Raw genomic sequence first — 21512 nt, forward strand, 5'->3', positions numbered from 1 at the left:
TTTGGCCTTGTCAACCTTTGCCATTCTGAACTCGCTATGAACTTATGTAATGAATACACAGATAAGAAATGTTTAGTTTTAATGAAGACATGTAACCTGTTACACTTTCGAATTCATCTGTTTTTGTGATTAACTGCCTTTTTGACTATGAGGTAATTCGTTTTCTGACATGGAGAGGTTTGTTTCCAAAGCATAAAAGTTGTGAGACCAGACAATAAACAGGATTGAAGTTTTTAACTTCATCCATTTTCCCTCTTGGTCCTGTGTGGCATGAGTGGTCTTTACTTATTTCCTCTCTTCTTTCTTTTCTCTTGTTGATTTACCCAATGGTTAGCAAATTCAGAGTTTTACCATCAGCCTTCTAAGAAAAGTAGACCAAGCATACTTCAGTCTGCTTCCTTCACAGAAGCTGGCAGGCCTGTCCTTGCACACAAAATCAAAGAAGGACCCTGTCCCCATTTTTTACAACTCCTTGCAGTTTTTGGCTAGAAGCTGCTTTTTTAGCCCTGGCTGCAGAAAAAAGTAGTCAGTTACCTTGTCTCCCTCTCCTCTTCCCTGTCCTTACTGACTGCCTTTTACAGTCTCAAAACTTAAAAGCTTTTGAATTTAGGTACAGAATGTGAGAAAAACAAAAAACAAAAACAAAAAAAACAAACGCCAGTCACAAGCCAGACTGGCTCCATTTGTTGACCCTGCGTTCACATGCCTCAGGCCTTTCCTTCCCTGAATCAAGTCAAAGCTGAATTTGACTTCACATGGATATTATATCTCTCTCTCCTTTCCTTCAAGACAGGGTTTCTATGTGTAGTCCTGGCTGGCCTGGAACTCATTCTTAGACCAGGCTGTCGAACTCAAGAGATCCACTTGTCTCTACCTTTTCTGGGATTAAAGTTGTGTGCCACCACAACCAGCTGATAAAACACTTTCTAAATGCCCTTACTGGGGACTGAATGATAGGTAATAAAGTCTAAGCACATCTACTTTAAATAATAGTTTTCCCATCCTACGAAGGTCCTGCAACATCCCTAAGAGAGTCTGTCTCAGGTTGATGTGATGACTCAGCTGATGAAAGCACCTGCCAGAGCCTGACAACTCCAATATGACACCCAGGACCCACATGGTAGGAGAGAACTGAGTTCTGCAGGCTGTCTTCTGAATTCCACTCACACCCCGCCCCCAGAAACAATTCTCATATACACACACTTAACAACAACAAAAGACATCAGAGTTTTTCTGAGGTAGACAAGAAAATAGAAAGCAGTTACCTCTGAAATTAATTGAAAACAGGTAGTAGATGATCTTCTAGGGTTATGAAAGTATCTTTTACCTTTGCATTTATACAAAGTCATTACACCAAGGACAAAATTTATGTTCTTTAATCTAAATTAAATTTTAATTAAAAGGTTTCTTTTCTCTTTTTCTTTTCTTTCTTTCTTTCTTTCTTTTTTTTTTTTTTTTAAGAACTGGAGAGATGACTCCATGGTTAAGCATGTATACTGTTTTTCAGATGATCCAAGTGTGGTTCTCAGGATCTAGGATCTAAAGCCTCTGGTCTCCACTTGCATGCCCATGCACATGCCCACACACAGACATACACAACATATAAACAATTTAAAAAAATGGGGTGGGGTGGGGGTGGAGAAATGGCAGAAGACTGGGGGTTCAGTTTTTTGCATACACATGATGGTTTATAACCATCTGTGACTTGCGTTTCACAGGACCCAATGCTCTCTTCTGGCCTCCCTGCATACCAAACAGTCATATGCACGCAGGCAAACATTCATACACATAAAATAAATTTTGGTTTTTAAGTCTTAAATTGGGTGTGATGACACATGCCTTTAAGTTCAGACCTTGAAAGGCAGAGACTTTGTGAGTTTGAAGCCATCCTGATCTACATTTTCAGTTCCAGGACAGTCAAGGTTACATAGAAAGATTTGTCTTAAAAACAAAACAAAAAACCAAAAGCACAATAAATAAATAAATAAATAAACTGGGAATAAACAGGAAGAAAATAATAGTAATGTTTCTTAGTTATCATGGGCATAAATATGATAAAAAATTTTGAATATATAATTACAAATTAAAAGAAAAATAAAAGAAAAATAAATTTCAACCATAAAATCTTTCTCGGGTATTAGAGACGTCTCAGAAAAAGTCACGTAAAATGAGAAAGTGTGAGTAGAATGGTGACTCAGTTTGAAGAGCAATGGAGTAAATTTTCAAAAAAAGTTAATAAATGAGCAACAGCGTGTGGCAGTTAAAAATCCAGCGCATTCCAAGCCAGTGGCAACACAAGGTAGTGCACAAAAAGAAGAAGGGCGACAATCAATGATTAGGCCATGGAAGTAAACAAGAGTAAAATTATGCAGGGCTAGGTTTCATAGACCACATGCTTTGTTATTTGTCAGTAATTCTAAGATGTACGGATTAAAAAGACAGCAGAAAGATGAGCGCGTATACACATAAACACACACATATATATGAGACCGATTTTTAAGAAAGCTCCTTCCTTTTCATTCTGAAACAACTATCTGTATATAGCTATTGCTTTCCTTACATCTCATGGGTATGTGCATGTGTCTGTTGTCTATTCATGTAAGTGTGGGTGGGTGTGTACACAGAGGCCAGAGCACGACTCTGGTAGTTTTACTCTATTGTTCTCTGCCTTATTGCCTTGATAGGGTTTTTCCCTGAACCAGAAGCTTGCAATTCTGGCTGGATTGTCTCTAATCCCAAATGTTGGGGTTCCAGGCAGGTGTAGCTATGCCTGGCTTTTAATGTTGGTGCTAGTCATTCCAACTCAGGTCCTCTTGCATGCAAAGCAAGAATTCTTAAATCACTGAGCTATCACCCTAGCCCCAAATTTTATTATGTTTTCAGTAATATGACATAATAAAAGCTGATCAAGAAACCAAATGAATTAAAAGCAAAGCTAATTACAGTGAACTACCGAATTACCTAGGTTTAGCCACAAAATAATGGAAAGACAGCAATGTTTTCTGTTTTGTTTTGTTTCAGATAGGGACACATATATCCCATGCCCTTTAACTTACTTTCATAGCCAAGGGTAGCCGTGAACTCTGGACCTTTCTGCCTTTACCTCCTGAGTGGTGGGATTACAGGATGTGCCACCATACTTGGTAATAGTATTATTTGCTTGATTTTTTTTTAAGATGGGTGTCTTACTTTGTAGTCCTAGCTGCCCTGAATCTCATGTGGAGCAGTGGCCTTGAACTCAGAGGTTCTCCTGAGTGCTGGGATTAAAGGCATGAAACACCATGTCCAGAAATAAGCAGTGACTTTATATGCAGATACACTTAACAATATGAGTTTATACTCTGCACATGGTTTCAACACAGACTTGTTTTAAAATTATTAAATATTATCTTTTCCCCATAGGTCATATTACCTTGCGAAATGCTGACATAAGAGGTGTGATTTTTCGGTTGTCTGCTGCATCCACATCAGCACCTGCTTGCACTAGTAACTGTACTACATCAAAATGACCACCATTGGATGCCAGCCAAAGTGGTGTGTTTCCTTTCTTGTTACGAACATCAATATGAGCTCCCCTACAAATAAAAAATAGTAATCAACAGTTTGTTTGCTGTAAGAGGCTGACATTTTATAGTATTTTCTTACCATGCAACAATTTGTTTTTAAAATGTTGGTAAAGTTACTTTTAAAGAGCATGAAAGAAATCACTGGAGTTCTACATATATCAACAGAAATATACTTACCTGTTAATGAGGAGCTCACAGAATTTGTAGTGGCCTTTGTCTGCGGCTATTGTCAAAGCTGTGTCTCTTGAGGAAGGCACAGGAGGAGCATTCACATCTGCTCCTTTATCAAGGAGAACTCTTCCAACCTCGGCATATCCTCCAGAAGCCGCCTCCATCAAGGGGGTAAGACCAGTCTGTTTAAATCAGTAAAGAATGCAATGGAATTATGGAATTTCTTAAAAAGGCTCAACTAATTCATATTTAAGTAGATTCTATTTCTGATTTTCTCTATAAAACGACTAAATAGCTTTGTGTTTTCAACTGTACTAACTCAGCTTTGTGGTAGTTCATGTAATCCCAACTCTTGGCAGGTGGAATCAGGAGGACCAGGCTCAGGAGCTCAGGGCAATCCCTAGTATAGACCACATGAAATCCTGTCTCAACAGCAGCTCCCCAAAATAAATAAACAAGCAAGCAAATAAATACATTCTATTAAATAGCAAATGAAATTGTTAGATTTAATGAGATGTGCCAGAGTATACTCACTCACAATCTTATGTAAGAAAAGAGAAAAGCAAAACCAGGTATGGAAAAACCTGAACTCAGCTCTCAAGATGCTAAGGCAGAAAGCCTGAGTTTAGGGAGCTAGAATTGCAGTTGGTTTGCTCATTCCCTCAGCTCCATCCCTTGGGAAGAGTCTTACTTATATAGCCCACACTGGCCTTGAACTTGAATTCTTCCCCAGCTTCTACAATTTTAGAATTTTAAGAGTATGCTATCATGCCTGGGTTTTAAAAAAAAAAAAAACAAAAAACAAAAAAACAAGATACTTCTTAAGACAGGTGTGATCCCTGTAATCCACATATAAAGGAGGTAGAATCAGAAAGTTGAATTTAAGCGTAGTCTGAGTTACTGTCTCTAAAAAATGAAATCCCCAAACCAAAATGAAACAAAATAAATAAACAAATACTACAACTTATACTAGTCTCCAGACACTATGCATCATTCTAGAGCTTTTAATAGGTGAACAGACCATAATTGATATTTGAAATTGAAAAGGACAAGGCTATCTTCTAGATATCAGACGGCCACTGCATCCATGAAATCACAACACAAGACTGAACAATCAACTTTCCATCATGGATGGCAAAGGAGATCCTAAGGCTGCACCCCTTCCTAAGAGGGTCCATATGCAGTGGTTGCTGGAAGGGAGGAAATCCTATTCCTCTGTACTGTAACCACTGGTAGGTAAGGTGTCCTTGCTCAAACAGATAACCCCCCAACCTCCCTCCTGGGCTCATGAAAAACGTGTTTGTATGTGTATGTAAGCTGTTTTGATGGCTTAGTAGATAAAGGCACATGATGCCAAGCCTGGCCACCTTAGTTTGAGTCCAAAATCCACAGCTAGAATAAGAAAACCAACACCCTCAGGTTATCCTCTGACTTGCACACATTTCTCTGGCATGCACGTGTATACATGGAACACATATACACAAAAATAAGTAAAACAAAGCATAATACAAAATAGTTAAAAAGAGAGAAACTTGTTAGGAAGAAAGGGTTCATTGGGACAAAGAAGATATTAGGGGAGGGAACATGATCAAGGCAAATTATACAGATATATATATATATATATATGAAAATGTGAAAGAATTACCCCTCAATTTCTTTATAGAGTCCATAGTATAACCATCAATTCTGGGCTTTTATTTTGGGGAAATATTTGATTTCTAATATAACCCCTACAAATTAATGCTCTGTTTGAATCTTCTTGTAAGCATTTTTATTTAATTAATTATATTATTCTGTATATGTGTTTGGGAGGGGGATGCATATACCACAGCACACGTGTGGAAGTCAGAAGACTTCCCTTCCACTATGTGGGTTCTAGGGATCTCAGGTCATCAGGCTAAAAGGCAAATACTGCCACCCACTAAGCCATCTCTCTAACGCCCAAACTTTTTTGTTTGAGACAGGATTTCATGGTATTGCAATACATGTTAAGAATACTGAGGGACTGAAAAGATGGCTAAGCAGCTAGGAGTACTGGCTCCTCTTATAAATGATCTAGGCTCAGTTCCTAGCAACCTTGTCATGGCTCACAACCACCTGTAACTCCAGTTTTAAGATCAACATGCTCTTTTAGCCTCTGCAGTCACCAGATATGTACATGGTACACATACATACATTCATAAACATTCGTACACATAATTTTTTTAAAAAATTAAAAAGGCTAGGAGTAGTGGTGCATGCCTTTGATACCAGCACTGAGCAAGCAGAGGTAGGAGGATCTCTGTAGCTAGCCTGGTCTACAAAGAGGTCAAGTTCTAAGACAGCTACATAAAGAGATCCTATCTGAAAATAAAAAATAAAGGAAAAAAGATTAACTGTTAGAACTGACGATGAAATTTCATTAACTGTTAGAACTGATGAAATTTCCATTCAGATTTTCCAATCTTAAATGACTTATGGTTTCAGCTATCTCATTGAAAAAACTTCCACCTACCTATATAAGTATCTGATATTTCAAGGTAAAGAAATTCAAAGTACTGATGTACTAATTGCTATTTCTAAATACTATTCCAAATACTCATGAATCTCTCAGAATTTGTCATGTTTAAATCAGATGTTAGTTGTCCAAATTTTTTAATCCATGAACATATTTTGTTTAAGATTTTTACCAATGGTAAGTACATGTCTTAGTGAAGAGAATTTTTAAAATGTTAATAGTTTGTATTAACTGTTTAATTCCTTAAGTCTGCACTGGGGATGAGTTGAAACGGCATGTTTGTTTCTATAGAACTGAAATTTTAAAAAGTTGACAAGTTATAAAATTCTTACCTTTGCCCTATGTTCAACATTGGCTTTGCGGTCCAAGAGCAAACTCACTACTTCTGCTCGACCCTGGAAACAGGCCAGGGTGAGAGCTGTGTTCCGGTTGGTCTCTATTTGTGCATTAATGTCTGAACCCATATCAAGCAGCAATTTCACTGCGGGAACATGTCCATTCATTGCAGCCAACATCAATGGAGAAATACCTAGTTTACTCCCAGTCCTAAGGAAGAAAGGTGCTCAGAAAATTAGTACGTTACCTTGTTTTTTCAAAAAAGCATGACAGATGAAAATGTCAGTAAAGATTTCTAACATAGATGAACAGGAATGGCAAAAAATTCGTAATTTAAAACATAATTCCTACTTAAAAAGACACAACTAATTAAAGTAAAAACTCAGCAATCATGAATAATAAAATAAGTGAACAGGTGATACCTTGAATTAATTTCTGCCCCAGCATTAAGCAAAATCTTAATAATATTCACATATCCTCCAGATGCAGCCAGACTCAGTGGTGTATAATCAGACACATTCCTATGCTCCTTATTGGCTCCTCGGGCAAGCAGCAAATCTACCACCTACAAAGTAAAATACGGGCAGAGAAACCAAGGTTACACTAGTTCTCAATTTTAAGGGTACACAAATAAATAGTACCTTCAATTTTTTTTGTCTACTATCTGACATTCTAATGTATTTTATTTTATTAGGCCTTAAATATTAAAAATATCAGTACTAGATAAACAGATTCTTTCTTTCTTTTTTTGGTGGTCATATTTATTTTTGAGACAGAGTCTTCTAATGTAGCCAAGGCTGGCCTAGAACTTGCAAGCAATTCTCCTGCCTCAACTTCCTAAGTGCTAAGATTATAAATATGCAACATCATATCCAATGGAATTTTGTATCAAAAAATTAAAATCTGTGAGCTTCTGTGGCAGCTCTCTGGGGGACTGCCTCAGGACTCTCTCAGGACTGCCTCAACCTCAAGGCAACCCCAGCTACTTAAGAGACTCTATCTCAAACAAAGAAAGTCAGAGTGTTGTGCTGTTTGAAGACCAGCCTGTGTTACATGAGACCTTGTCCTAAGAACTCATGATAAGAGCTTAAAAAAAAATAATAATAAAAATAAGTAAGTAAATAAAAAGTCTCGTTATATTGAAACAAGACACTTTCTATTTGTCAATTAATAAGCACTGGATTTACATTTACATATGTCAGAATTGTACTCAACTCAAAGCCAATAAATGTAGAAATAAAGACAACTGTTATTTGTTTTTATAGATAAAAACCATTCCTTTAAAGGGTATACACTATTTCCATTATACTTAATAAACATTTCAATCTTCAGAATGTTTATGGCAGTAGTTCTCAACCTGTAGGTCATGACCCCTTTGGGGGATGAAAAACCCTTTCATAGTGCAGCGTATCAGATACCCTGAATATCAGATATTTAAAATTATGATTTATAAGAGTAGCAAAATTACAGTAATGAAGTAGCAATGAAAATAATTTTATGGTTGGGGGTCACCACAACAACAGGAACTGTATCACATCATTAGTAGGAAGGCTCAGCAGTTAAGAGAACCTACTGAACTTGACAGGACCCAAGTTCAGCCATTCCCAGCACCTAAATTAAGCAGCTCATAACCATCTATAACTTGAGCCTTAAGATCATAAATCTTTGGGCTCCACAGGTGTCCACATGCACATTCATACATACATAAGCATGCATACTTTTAAAGAAAAATCTCGAGTAGTAATCATATACACATTTAAAAACATAAGCAAAATATTTCCAAGAGAAAACTAGTATTAACATACCTCCTGACGTCCACCAGAACACGCCAAAGAAAGTGGAGTATCCTTAGTTCGCTCAGATTGTGCCTCTATATCTCCACCTTTATCCAAAAGAATTTCAACAACTCCAACATGCCCCGCTGTTGCCGCCAGGATCAGTGGGGTAAAACCTAGATTAGAAAACAAAAAATTCTAACAAATTTGTGTTCTTTTATTTACTTTAATGTCACTGTTTTCAATTCCCTTTTATTTTAATTTAAAAGACTTCAGGGCAGATACTGACAAACAATTTATGCTCTAAATTCTAATTTGTTAATGATAAAATACACAAACACCTGGCAAAAGGAAATGCTAAATCAAATAAAAGCTATTAAAGTTCACACTTTTAAACCACATCAGGATTAATGAAAAAGGCATCCACAATTTTTTGAGCCTAGGGCCTAAATCATGCTAGGAAAGAGCACAGCCCCACTACTCCATCACCTTCCTTGATTTATTTCACTTTCCAAACTTTAGAAAATTATTTGGTTCTGTAGATGAATGAGCCTGAAAACTATTTATTTTACCACTAAGAATATAAGAGCCTGAAAACAGTAGTGCATGCCTTTAATCCCAGCACTTGGGAGGCAGAGGCAGGTGGACCTCTGAGTGAGGCTAGCCTGGTCTACAGTATGTTCTAAGACAGCCAGAGCTACACAGAGAAACTCTGTCTTGGGAAAAAAAAACAACCCACCTTTATTATTATTCATATATATATTAACTATTCATAGTAAAAATTGCACACTTTGAAGGGTGTAAATACTTAGATTTTATTTGAGTGATAGTTCTTACCTTTTTTGTCTCTGTGCTCAATTTTAGCATCTCGTGCAATCAGAACAGACACAAGTTCTTCATGACCACCTGCACAGGCTAGGGTTAAAGCTGTGTCATGATTGCTTTCAGTCTAAGAGAGGAAAAAAAATCATTTATATATTTACAAGAGCTCTCAATAAACATACAACCATATTTTTTCCTTTCAAAATAAATTAGAACAAATGAAACAAAGTCATACAGAATCTACTCACATGTGCATCGATGTCAACTGAAGGATACACAGGGGGCATAGATGGGGCAACCACAGTGCTTGGAGTCTGAGAACAGGATTCAGGTGTAGGACATTCTGTGGTCTGAGAGGGGTTGTTTGAGCCAACAGGCACTCTGGTACTCACAGCTGAAAAATAATATTTACATACCTAAATTCTACTTAAATGAATAATACTGTTTGTACACAGAAAAACACGTAAAACAAAAATGTCAATGAGTAACATACTATAGTGAAATCACAAGCTTTGGAGTCAGAAGAACCTATACTGAATGACTTTTTTTTTTTTTTAACTCATGCAATTTATTTAACTTAATTGAGCCTCAATTTATATGTATAATGAAGATGCGTATATAATACCTGCCTTGAGAAGTCTGGGGGAGACCACTTGAGATAGTAAGTGTAACTGAGCACAGGGCCTGTTGTTACTGCACATAAAATCAATGGTGGAATCTTACACTAGCAACAAGCACTATATCATTTTGTAATTTAAGAGTTTTTAAGTCAGGTATGATGATCTACATTTGTAATCTTAGGACTCAGAAGTCTGAGGCAGGAAGATCACAAGTTCAAGGCAAGAGTGGGACAGCCCTCAAAAAGCAAAAAAAAAAAAGAATGCTTATCTTAGTTTGCAAAAGTTAGACAAAAATGTTCTGTAAATAACGAAAAGGGGAGGGTTAATAAGTTAGATAATTTCTCACATAGAACAGCAAGGAATGTGTTTTTAAAATTCAGCATTTACTTTTCTTTCTTTTGAGTCAGGGTCTTACTATGCAGTCCTGCCTTACCTGGAACTCTCTACGTAGACCAATCTGACCTCAAGCGCAAACACGCCTGCTTGGATTAAAGGTGTGCACCACCATGCCCAGTTAGTATTTACTTTTAAAGTTAGGTAAAAGCAATTTCTCAAAGTCAAACTATCTTTAAAATGAATGCTAGAAATTTATATTTGAAGTCTCAAAATTTGGAGTTTGCAGTTTTGAATGGTGATACACCCCTGTAATTGGGAGTTAGAAGCAGGAAGGCTAAGAGTTCAAAGTCATCTCCAGCTACACAGTAAATTCAAGGCTAGTTTGGGCTTCATGAGACCTTAGTCTCAGAAAAATCAAACCCAAAATGTGGTGTCTAAAAACACAAAGTTGAAAGTTATATTTTATGTGTTATATCTTTGTTTCATGGAGGATGAAGTTTTGGCTCACAAAGTGTTAAGTGGGACTAATATTAAAGGATTTAACAATGCCTCACACAAGGTAAGTGCTCAATAAATGTAAATTTAGACATTTTATAATGCTTTCAGCACTATTATTCAATGTATTGGAAAATAAAAACATTACTGTTCAAGAAAGCAAAAAACTCAGCAAAAAATATAACCAATGGTATAAAAAAATTAAGCTTCCTTGATGGCAATAAACTTATAAAGGACTCAACTTAGTAATTTATTAAGTTTTTTGTTTGTTTGTTTGTTTGTTTAAGACAGAGTCTCCTGTAGTCCAGGCTGGCCTAAAACTTGATGTGAAGCTAAAGCTGGCCTTGAACTACTGATCCTCCCCCCTCCTGCTTCCACCTTCCAAGTGTGGGGATTACTGATATTTGCCACTCCAAGTTTAATCTAGTAGTTAAAATAACTCAACAAAATTTAAGATGCCTGGATTTGTTTCTTCAAGAATTATCCCCTTTTCTCCCCACCAATATATAAAACCATCCTGGCAATATAAATCCCAGCAACTTTAGTCACCATAAGAACAACTTTTAAGTACCCAGCTATAAATAGGAATGATTATTTAAAGCTTGAAAACTTTTTGTCATTCAATGAAAGCGGCAGATAATGTTACATCTCAGAATATCTGATATGTTTGGAAGACAGCGCCAAAAAACACCCCCCCCCAACATACTAGATTGATACGTAACACCTTACTGATAGATTTATGGTGGTGGGTCTTATGAATATTAATGTATACCTTAGAAAATAATTATATTTCTATCAGTTTATTCATGCCATCTCTTTTTGAAAAGCAAGGTATTTAAATTTTTTTAAGTATTTGACTAGAATAAAAAGCTAGAATATGATGTTATGAAAGACTCCTTTACAGAACTTACTTAAAAAAAAAAAATCAACACACTTCCTGTGTATTTAACAGCTCTATTACCCAAAACATGGTATTGCTTTTTGTACATTTTTATACTACATTATTCTAGGATATTTTCTCTGTAATAATGACAATCAGAACCATTCCATGGAAAGTGACTTTAATAGGATTAATTACAAATGAAAGTTATAAAGTTTGTATTAGAAGAACATTATACTTTAGAACCATGACATTTTCATGAATTTTAAAACATTTCCTATCTCTGAACAAAATGTCTCTTAAAATGACAGTAGACAACTACAACAAAAAAAAAATCAATATACAATTCAAATTTAAAAATTACACTGTTCAAAAGTAGGGCAATAGAAGAACCAAGTATAATATTTTTAACCTGACTTTTTATGAAACCAAGCAAAAATTTGTATATAGTATGGAATAACAAATCTTAACAAAAATTTTGCTCCTACTAGATAGACAAAAATATGTTGTATGGTTTTAATCATTTAGTGGATATGGTGCTAGTACTTGGGAGATAGAAGATGGAGTATTCAGAGTTTAAGGCTAGCCTGGACTACATGAGACTCTGTCTCAAAAAACAAAAGTCCCAGGCCTGGTGGTACGATTTTATAAGCCAGCTGCTCCAGAGGTCAAGGCAGGAGGATTACAAATTCAAGGTATGCCTGGCTACAGGGTGAATTCAAGGACAGATCCTATCTCAAAATCATAAAAACACAAACTGGGCTGGGCTGAGAACATAGAAAGAGGACTTCTGTAACATTTGTAACAAAACAGCAGAAATTTTACTATCATTGGGTATACATCATAGTAATAATAAAACAGTTTTCATTTAAATTAAAGCCTAACCCAGGTGGTGGTGGTGGCACACACTTTTAATCCCAGCCCTCAAGCAGGCAGAACTCAGAAATCTACCTGCCCCTGCCTCATTGGGGCAGCCTGGTCTATAGAAGTTGTTCCAGGACACCAGAGCTACATAGAGATACCCTGTCTTGAAAAATAAAACAAAACAAAAATTAAAGCCTAATAATAAATATTAACATTAGAGGAAATTGTTATTTAAAATGTCTTATAAATCCCTTCAAAATAAGAGGATTTCCTAATTCTTGAAAAAATTTAGTTGTAATTACTGTATACATGTTGTATATGTGTGTATCACACGTATGTTGGGATACCCATAGCTGAATTCTGATCCCATAGAGTTGGAGTGGCGTGTGTGTGTGTGTGTGTGTACATGAAAGACAGGGTCATACTATGTAGCCCTGGCTGGCCTAGAACTCTTAATGTAGACAAGGTTGGCCTTTAGCTCACAGAGCCATCTGCCTCTGCCTCCTGAATGCCAGGATTAAAGGCATGTTTGTGTCACCATGCCAAGTTCTGGTGATTATGAGCCACCTGACATGGGTGCTGGGAACTGAACTTTGGTCCTCTGGAAGGACAGTATATACTCTTAATCTCTAAGCCATCTCTCCAGCCCTAATTTTTTATTTCTAAACTTAACAATGATTATTGCAGTATCACTTAAATACATTAAAACTGTAATATAAATGAGCTCATAAAAATGCCAACAGTAATACTGTATTAGACACAAAATCATATTAAAACTCACATGCATATCAAATCCTAATATAAAAATAAGAGCAACTGTTATCTAATAGGATTTAGAAGTATAAGAAATAATAGATTTTTTAAGATAATGCAGAACTTTATTCAAATCAGATACATAATATGACACCTAAGGTGTTTTTTGTTTGTTTGTTTGTTTGTTTGTTTGTTTTTCAGACAAGGCCTTATTATGTAGCTCTGGTTGGCCTGAAACTCAGGGATCTACCTTCCTCTGCTTTGAGGGTCCCCAAATTCAAGGCCTTCAGCACCACACCAGGCTTCACTAAGGCTCTTTAATATGGCCAAAATAAGTGAAATTTCTACTGTAACTAGCAGCTCCCCATACTATTCCCCTTACAAAGCAAATGGATATAGATGTATTAAATAAAGGTGAGAAGGAACTCCTGTGTCTAGGAAATGTACAGGGAAGATACTCTATACGTCCCTTCTCTAAGCTTTAGTTTCCAACAGAACTGGAGGTAGGAGAATCTATTTTATGGGAGAATTTTAAACAGCCTGAGATGGTTCAAATAAAGCAACTACCACAAAGCTTAGTACATGTTTAGTGTTCCATAGATGATAAACTGATACTGATTTTTAACCAATCCTCTTACATATTAATAAAAATTTTTGAATGCTTTCTACAACTGTTCAACAGTCAAAACTATTTTGAATTTCTTTAAATTGCTCTAAATTTCTAGGGTTTTGTTTTGTTTTTTAATCTAAGTATTTTTTCCTTCCTTTCCTTTGTGTTTACATGAGACAGTACAGCCCAGACGAGCCTTGAACTTGGTGTGTAATGAGAATGACTCTGAACTCCTGGTCCTCCTGGTCCTGCTTCCCAGGTGCTAGGATTACAGGTGTCAACAGGCCAAGAGGCCTGACCAACAAGGGATTTTTTTAAAAATTCAAGAAAATATATAAAGCTAAAGAAAATCAATAAAATACAAATATAAAATTAGAAATAAAAGTTCTAATAACTGCTTCCATGAGCACAGAATATACAATTTCATATTATTTGATAAACATTTTAACTTTTGAGATCACTTCTATTATGGAAACTGATAAAAGCCTAATGCTTTCAGAAGAGAGAGATTTGGGGTTCCTAATCAAGATTTAATATTCTGTTCATAACTGTACAGAATTTAACATATCTAAGAATACATGATACAGGCTGAGTAAGTGAACAAGTTATAACATTAATAAGTTATATATATATATATACATATATATAAACAATTCATTAATTATCATGAAAATATTTTAAAAGTTGAATAGCAATAATGAGATAACATTCTAAAAGAGGGAAATTTCAATTCTCTATGGTGGGAAATATATATATGTATTCTCCCAAGTGAAACTTTAAGATACCTACTATTCTCTTTCACTAATGAGAATAAATTTAAGTAGAATTAATTGTGTCAATGGCTTGTTCTATAACCCTACTGATATGCGTGAATGTTTTACAATTATATAGTTAGCTATTAATCTTGTATACTTTTTATCACAGTTAATTAAGAAAACTAGACTTGGGGAAAATATAAACAGAGAATACAATTATCACCATACATTTCAAAACAGATAAACTTCATAAAATACAACTTTTTATTTATCAATTTAAAAGTTAAAACTTATTTAGAATGCAATGAGCATTTAATGTCTAATATATATTAAGTTTTATTATCAATTAACATATAACCTAAAAGATGTTTTCTAAGGTAATTTTTAAAAGTTTTACATGAACTCTGTAAAAGAGCTTTTCTATTTAAAAATACTTCAATGAAATAAACATTTTCAAGAACCTTCTGTAAAAATTAGCATAAGGATAATTACAAATTTCCTTTAGAGCTGTTTCAGTTAAAGTAAAACTGACTTAAGAAGCTCTATAGGCCAAAGATATAAAAATTCAAATTAAACAATAACAATCGTAACTCCTTAAAATATTTCCCAGGATTTGAATTTTAAGAAACCTAGACATTCCTCTTCTTCACAGTGCTATCTACTACATGGCAGAGGAACCTCACTGGCAAAATTACATCTATTAATCAATGGAAGTAACACATATACCCAATAAAAATTCCTGATTTAATCTTATTCCACATTTTCAAAGATTCAGTAAAGATCAGGAGACTAAAAAGGCTCACAAAAGAAGAAAGAAAACTGGGATAGTATAATTGGGGTAGGAAGGGGAGGAGAATATGACAAGAGGAAACAGACAACAATAAGGAAAAAAAATGTTGCAATCAAGAGACAGAGGACTGGCCTGCCTTTGAATATCACTCCAGCTACATCTTAGTTCTTGGTCTTCATCCACTGTCAACAGCCATTCTGGCTGCAATTCTGAACTGGGCTCTCATGGAGGTGATACATTCACCAGCCATCTTTAGGAAGGTAAATGATTAATTGCACTGTTTTCCCACTGCTGCAAGGACAATGAAAGGGAAAGTAAACTTGTGCACCTCATTTCATGTCTAGTTGTAATTTTCCACATAACAATAAACAGAAACATACACTTTAAGATTATCAGTCTTTTTTCTTTTTGGGTGTATGTGCACAAATGTGCGTGTATGCATGCACACTCTTAAGTGTGTCTGTATGCTTGTTCATCAAGAGTTAACACAAAAATTCCAACCTCCAAACAGCAAGTACAATAGTTTAAGTGTACTTTAATCTTTTCAACATAAACTCTATACAATGGACTGTTGAGCTTTTCCCATTTAATTAAATTGGTCTAATAACAAAACACAGTATCATTTAAAATTCTAATGCCCAAACATGAGATTCACAGGCAAGAAAATGAAATGGGTAGCCTTGCCTGCATACTTCTAAACCCTACAAAAAAATTCTACTGAGCGCTCCTACCCAGGAAGTAACAGAGTAACTTTGACACCAAATTTTTAAAGGATTATGATAACTTTGTTGGTCTTTGAAATGTGCTTGTTTTGTTTTTAAGTAGAAAAGGGAAACACCCTTTATGTGTTAGTACTATTGGACTTACTGAAATTCACTTACAAAATTCCTAAGAATTTTACAAAGACAGTTCTAAAATAGAGAAGTACAAAGTCTTGTGTTGTTGAAGGGGCATTTAAAGAAGTTGAGCACACAGATTAAAGAAAAAGTATCTTAGGTATATTTCTTAACCCACCTGCTATCAGGTCATCAAGAGTGTCGGTAAGCGTCTGGGCTGGAGTTGCAACCATGAGTCCATCTGGCTCTTGAACTAACAGCCCCTGCTCATGTCCAGCAATCGCAATCTGAGGCTGTCCTATAATCTGCTGGTTACCTGATACTTTCTGAAGCACAAGAGAATTTGTTCCATTAGAACCTAAGTCACTGGAAAAGTTACATTGTGGAGATGATAGAGGCTGGACTGGGACAGAGTCAATTTGTTCAGCTGATGCTGGAGACTGTTGCTTATCATCAATACCATGATCTTTAAGTAAGACTGTATCAACCTGGGGCGAATCTGAAGAGTGATCCTCTGGGAAACGGCCATCTTCTTCCCCTGCCACGAAGATTCCTCTATGAGAGCACTGCTGGTGTGGAGACTCTGCATCTCTCTGACCTTTGGTTTCCAAGTATTCTTTGGTAAATTGCTGCTGTGTTTTCATCTGTAACTGCCTTTCCACTTTCTGCAGTTCTTTCAGTATTTTCTTCTTCTTCTGGACTTGTTCTTCTCTGTTCTTTTTAAGTTCTTCGATCTTATCCTTGTTGAGAGGCTCACCTTGAATTAACTCCAAAGACTTAAGCTGGGCTTTCTCAATGGCACTAATTCTTTGTCCCAGCTCATTCAGCTTGCCCTCAGTCTCTTCTACTATGCACTCCAAAGGCTGGTATGGGTGAAAAGGTGGCAGTAGGTCCTGGTCTGCTACCTGCAGAGAACTGGACTTCTGCTTGGATGCACCTAAGCACATGAAAAATGTTTGAAAATGTGCCATGCTGAAAAAAAGAGAAAGAGAGAGAGAAAGAGAAAGAAAGAAAGAGAGAGAAAAGGAAAAAACCCCAAAACATAACCTCCCAAAATTCCCCCAAACACACACACACACACACACACACACACACACACACACACAAAAGAAAACACATTCCTCCCCTCTCCCAGAGTTCCTTTCACCAACAATTACAAGTAATGCTACAGACTCTTCAGAAGTCACACCAGTGTGAGATAAATTAAACCTGCACTATTTCATCTGTTTTCATACAACAGAGGCTGGAATGTTGCCAACTCAAAAACAGAATTAAAAAAAAAACTTTACTCTTAAGTATAGGAGAATTTTGGAATTTATGATGGTACAAAGAGAAAAGTAGGAAAAACAAAAACAAAACAAAACAAAACAAAACAAAAGTCGTATTTTTCCTGAACAGGTTGGACTTTTTAAATCTAGCTGATTCTGTTAGTGCACCTTTAATCCTAGCATTCAGAGGCAGAGGCAGACAAAGAGATCTGAGTTCCAGGACAGCTGGTCTGTAATAGTAAATTCTAGGTCATCCAGGGCTACATAGTATCTTGGCCCAAAGAAACAAACAAAGTATCAAATATAAACAAAAATCAAAATGGCGGCAGGAACATTAATATTAGTTTAATTGCTCTTCCAGAACAAATCTTTCAGGAATAATTATACAAGTAATGTTTATTCAAAGAGAATAAAATGGGGCAAATATTTTTAAGCTGGCAAAATAATTCTATTTTTACATTAAAATACAATGTGAAATCAGTTTCTTAAGACATTTTCTTCTTTAGACAGGCATGTAAACCCATATGCCTGCAAAGTCAACACTCAGTAATACACAGTAGAAGAATAAGGGATTAAGGATTAGACTGTTACATAGCTGAGAGTGAGGCTAGCCTAAGCCACTAGAAACCTTGTTCTCAATAAACCAAAGATGGATCTTTATAAAATTCTCTATTAAAATTTCTAACATCTTAGTACCTAAACACTATATTAAACTTATACCACAAAAGATAATCTAAACTAATTTTAAATAAACCTTTCAAAGAATATCTACCTAAGAGAGAATTTATTAACAGGGAGAAAAATCTATATAGGAATACTCATATTGATAATATATTTTTTAAAGGTAACACATTATTTAAGGTTATTAAATATATTTGTTCCTCCCTTATAACAAATCTACTGAAAAGTAATTATTAATAGCCCTAAAAGGGATAAAGAAAAGTTTTGATATACTTGATTTGTTTGAGCAAATTCAGGGCTGAATCTTACTAAAAAAGAACTAGAACTACTTGTGGGGAGACGGGACAAATTATTGATGCATCCAACAACATAGATGAACTTCAAAACCATGCTAAATGAAAGAAGCCAAACACAAAATTATATATTGTAAAATTTCACTTAACATAAAATTTACAGAGAAAAGGCAAATATACAGATAAAAAAGAAAGTAGCGGTCTTATGCTAGGCAATGAGAATAAGGTTCAAATGCAAACAGGGAAGAAGATCTTTTGGAGGCAATAAAACCATTAAAACTAAGTGGGAACTGTATGGAGCAGTGAATGCCTGAAATTCCAGCAACTAGGAGGTTTAGGCAAGAGGATCAGGACTTTGAGACCAGCCTGGGCTACACAGTAAGACTGTTTCAATATCTCAAGAAAAACAATAATGAGGACCCCCATGAAACTTGATGGTGGCTACTCATAGAACTTGGCCAGTTTATCAAAACACACTGCATATTTTAAAATAAGTAAACTTAAAAGTTAAAAACAATAAGGCTTTTTTTTTTAATTTGTTTGCTTATTTTATGTGTTTGGATGTTTTGTCTGCAAGTATGTTTACACATGGCTGGAATCCACAAAGGCCAGAAAAAGGTGTCAGATCCACTGGGACTGGAGTTACCAGAGCTTGAGAATAGCTATATGGGTATTGGGAATCCAACCTGGGTCCTCTGCAAGAGCAACAATTGCTCTACACCACAGAGTGCAGTGAAGGTTTTTCGTTTTTTGGGTTTTTTTTCCCTGCCTAACGGAACTGGGTAAGGGCTGGAGAGATGGCTCAGAGTTTAAGAGCATTGGCTGCTCTTCCAGAGGCCCTGAGTTCAATTCCCAGCAACCACATGGTGGCTCACAACCATCTATAATGAGATCTGGTGCCCTCTTCTGGTGGGCAAGTATACATGCAGACAGAAACATTGTATACATAATAAATAAATCTTAAAAAGAGAACGGGGTAAAATAGCTGATTATTTTTCTGAATTGTAGCTAACATATAAAAAATTAGATAATTTAAGGTCTGGTGTGTGTGTGTGTAAGAGAGAGAGAGAGAGAGATTGAGTCTCAAACTCACAGTATCTTAAATGCTGGAGTTACAAGTACACACCATCACATTCAAGGACTTTTTTTTCTAACATTTTATTTGTTTGTTCAGGGAGAGGGAGAAGAGACAGAAAATGTGTGTGTGCTCATATGTCACAGAATATTGTGGAGGTCAGAAGACAACTTGCAGAAGTCAGTTTTCTTCCTTCTACCATGTAGAACCCAGGGATCAAATTTAGGACATCAGGCTAGGAGACAAATGCCTTTTCCCTCTGAGCCATTTGCCAGCCTCCACATGGGAAATTTAAAAAGAAAAATCATCTTGCACCAAAAATCATTCTCAGGTGTAAAAGACTTACACACTAAAGGAAAATAAGCCAGAGATATTAGAACTACAGGACAGATCTGGTGGCACACACCTATAATACTAATTCCCTAGCAAACAGAGGATGTAGATAAGGAATTCAAGGCCAACACAGTTAAGAGTATGTCTCTAAAAAATAAACTTTAGGTAGTTCAAAGATATGCAATATATGTTTTAACTTACTAAAATAAAATCCAAGGTTACCCCTAGATACTGTTTTCAGTAGAGTCAGAAGACCAGTTTCAGCACCACAATGTAATCACTTTCAGGGGTTTACTTACTTCCTAATGCAAATTTTGCAAAGCATGTCATATTTAATTTCATATTCCTATTTGAGCAAAAGAAAAAGACTTTTTTCTAAAGCCGTTAGATTTGACAGATAATTTGATTATCATTCTCATAAGACCTTAAAGGAGCCAAATGTTTTTAACAATTAACAAGAAAGAAAAAGGAGGTAAAACTGTCGCAAATAGCAATACATAAATCCTAGCACAGCAAGTAAAAATTTCAGCTTCATAAATAAATGTAATGTCATAAGCAGAGTAAATGTAAAGGCTAGCAAAGATTGAATTTTCCTTCAAATTGTCCTAATATAGCTGCTCTTGTACTAGGATTAAGGCTGACCAGAAGATAATTATATTATAACAACCCTGGACATTCACAGGTGCAGAGGAATTTTGACTTAGAACATGGCTGGTCTAGCAAGGGACCAAATCCAAAGACCTTCTAGGGCTGTGTGATCAGACTGGAATACAGATGTGCCTTTAATCCCAGGAGACAGAAGCAAGAAGATCTCATAGTTGGAGTCTGGTATAGAGCAAGTTTTAGGTAAAGAAAAGCTTGGGTCCAGGTATGGTGGTACATGCCTTTAATCTCATCAATCAGGAGACAAAGCATACAGATTTTTAAGTTCTAGTCAGTTCTGTTCAGGCAATTTACTTTATGGAGTTGCAAAGACAGTTATACAAGGACAGTTTCTTGTTTGTTCGTTTTTTCTTTTTTCTTCTTCTGTTTTTTGGGGGGGATCGGATGGGGGGTTGTTCCAAGACAGGGTTTCTCTGTCCTGGATCTCCCTTCATAGACCAAGCTGGCCTCAAACTAACACAGATTCACCTGCCTCTGCCTCCCCTGCTGGAATTAAAGGCGTGAGCCACCACTGCCCAGTTTACTAGGAAAGAGAGGTTCAAGAGGAAACAAACTAGACATAGGTGAGACAGAACAGAGAAGGAGGCAGAAGATTAGAACAGGTTATTACAGTTTTTTATGAGACCCAGCAGAACAAAAAGTCAGAGAAACCAGATTGAATCAGTCAGTTTGGAGAGGAGTTTGAGCCAGATGAGCTGAGTTGAACCAGCCAGCCAGAGTTAAGAACTAGAAAGGGTGAGCTTATTCAGCAGTTTTTAAATCTCAGCGGTTGAAAACATGCTAGGTCTAGATTAGATTGTACAGAGGCTAGAAGCTCCCAGGACTAGGCCTACGTTAGCAGACAGAGGCAGTAAGCCTCCAAGACAACAATGAAATCAGTTGAATAAAGAACTCCACAAGACCAACCGAGTCAAGTAACCTACGCCCATGGGGACTCAGAGATACCAAACTACCAACCTAAGTGCTTGCATGGATTGGACGTAGGTCCCTTATACTCATGGAGCTGATGGAGAGCTCAGTCTTCATGTGGGTCCCTTAGCAACTGGAGCAGGGGCTGTCACTAACATGGGACACGGTTGCTTGCTATTGGATC

The 21512-nt window shown here is 36.2% G+C and overlaps 1 protein-coding gene across 9 annotated transcripts in view; it reads right to left on the minus strand.

Annotated features, from left to right (window-relative positions):
* The window catches only part of Ankhd1 (ankyrin repeat and KH domain containing 1), a 107522-nt gene that overhangs the window by 27521 nt on the left and 58489 nt on the right, over nucleotides 1–21512 (minus strand). For 6 of the 9 annotated variants that reach the window (XM_021651685.2, XM_021651687.2, XM_021651684.2 and 3 more), the window contains exons 15-22: nucleotides 16285–17043; nucleotides 9416–9561; nucleotides 9183–9294; nucleotides 8376–8521; nucleotides 6993–7135; nucleotides 6567–6780; nucleotides 3744–3919; nucleotides 3413–3575 (exon numbers count right to left, since the gene is read on the minus strand). In XM_021651685.2, the coding sequence (XP_021507360.1) occupies nucleotides 3413–3575; nucleotides 3744–3919; nucleotides 6567–6780; nucleotides 6993–7135; nucleotides 8376–8521; nucleotides 9183–9294; nucleotides 9416–9561; nucleotides 16285–17043 (1859 nt within the window). Of the gene's footprint in view, nucleotides 1–3412; nucleotides 3576–3743; nucleotides 3920–6566; nucleotides 6781–6992; nucleotides 7136–8375; nucleotides 8522–9182; nucleotides 9295–9415; nucleotides 9562–14947; nucleotides 15562–16284; nucleotides 17044–21512 lie in introns of those variants that run through there. The other 3 variants (XM_021651692.2, XM_021651691.2, XM_060377418.1) reach the window with 2 other exon arrangements.

The sequence above is a fragment of the Meriones unguiculatus genome, chromosome 2 (assembly GCF_030254825.1).
Source record: "Meriones unguiculatus strain TT.TT164.6M chromosome 2, Bangor_MerUng_6.1, whole genome shotgun sequence".
NCBI lineage: Eukaryota > Metazoa > Chordata > Mammalia > Rodentia > Muridae > Meriones > Meriones unguiculatus.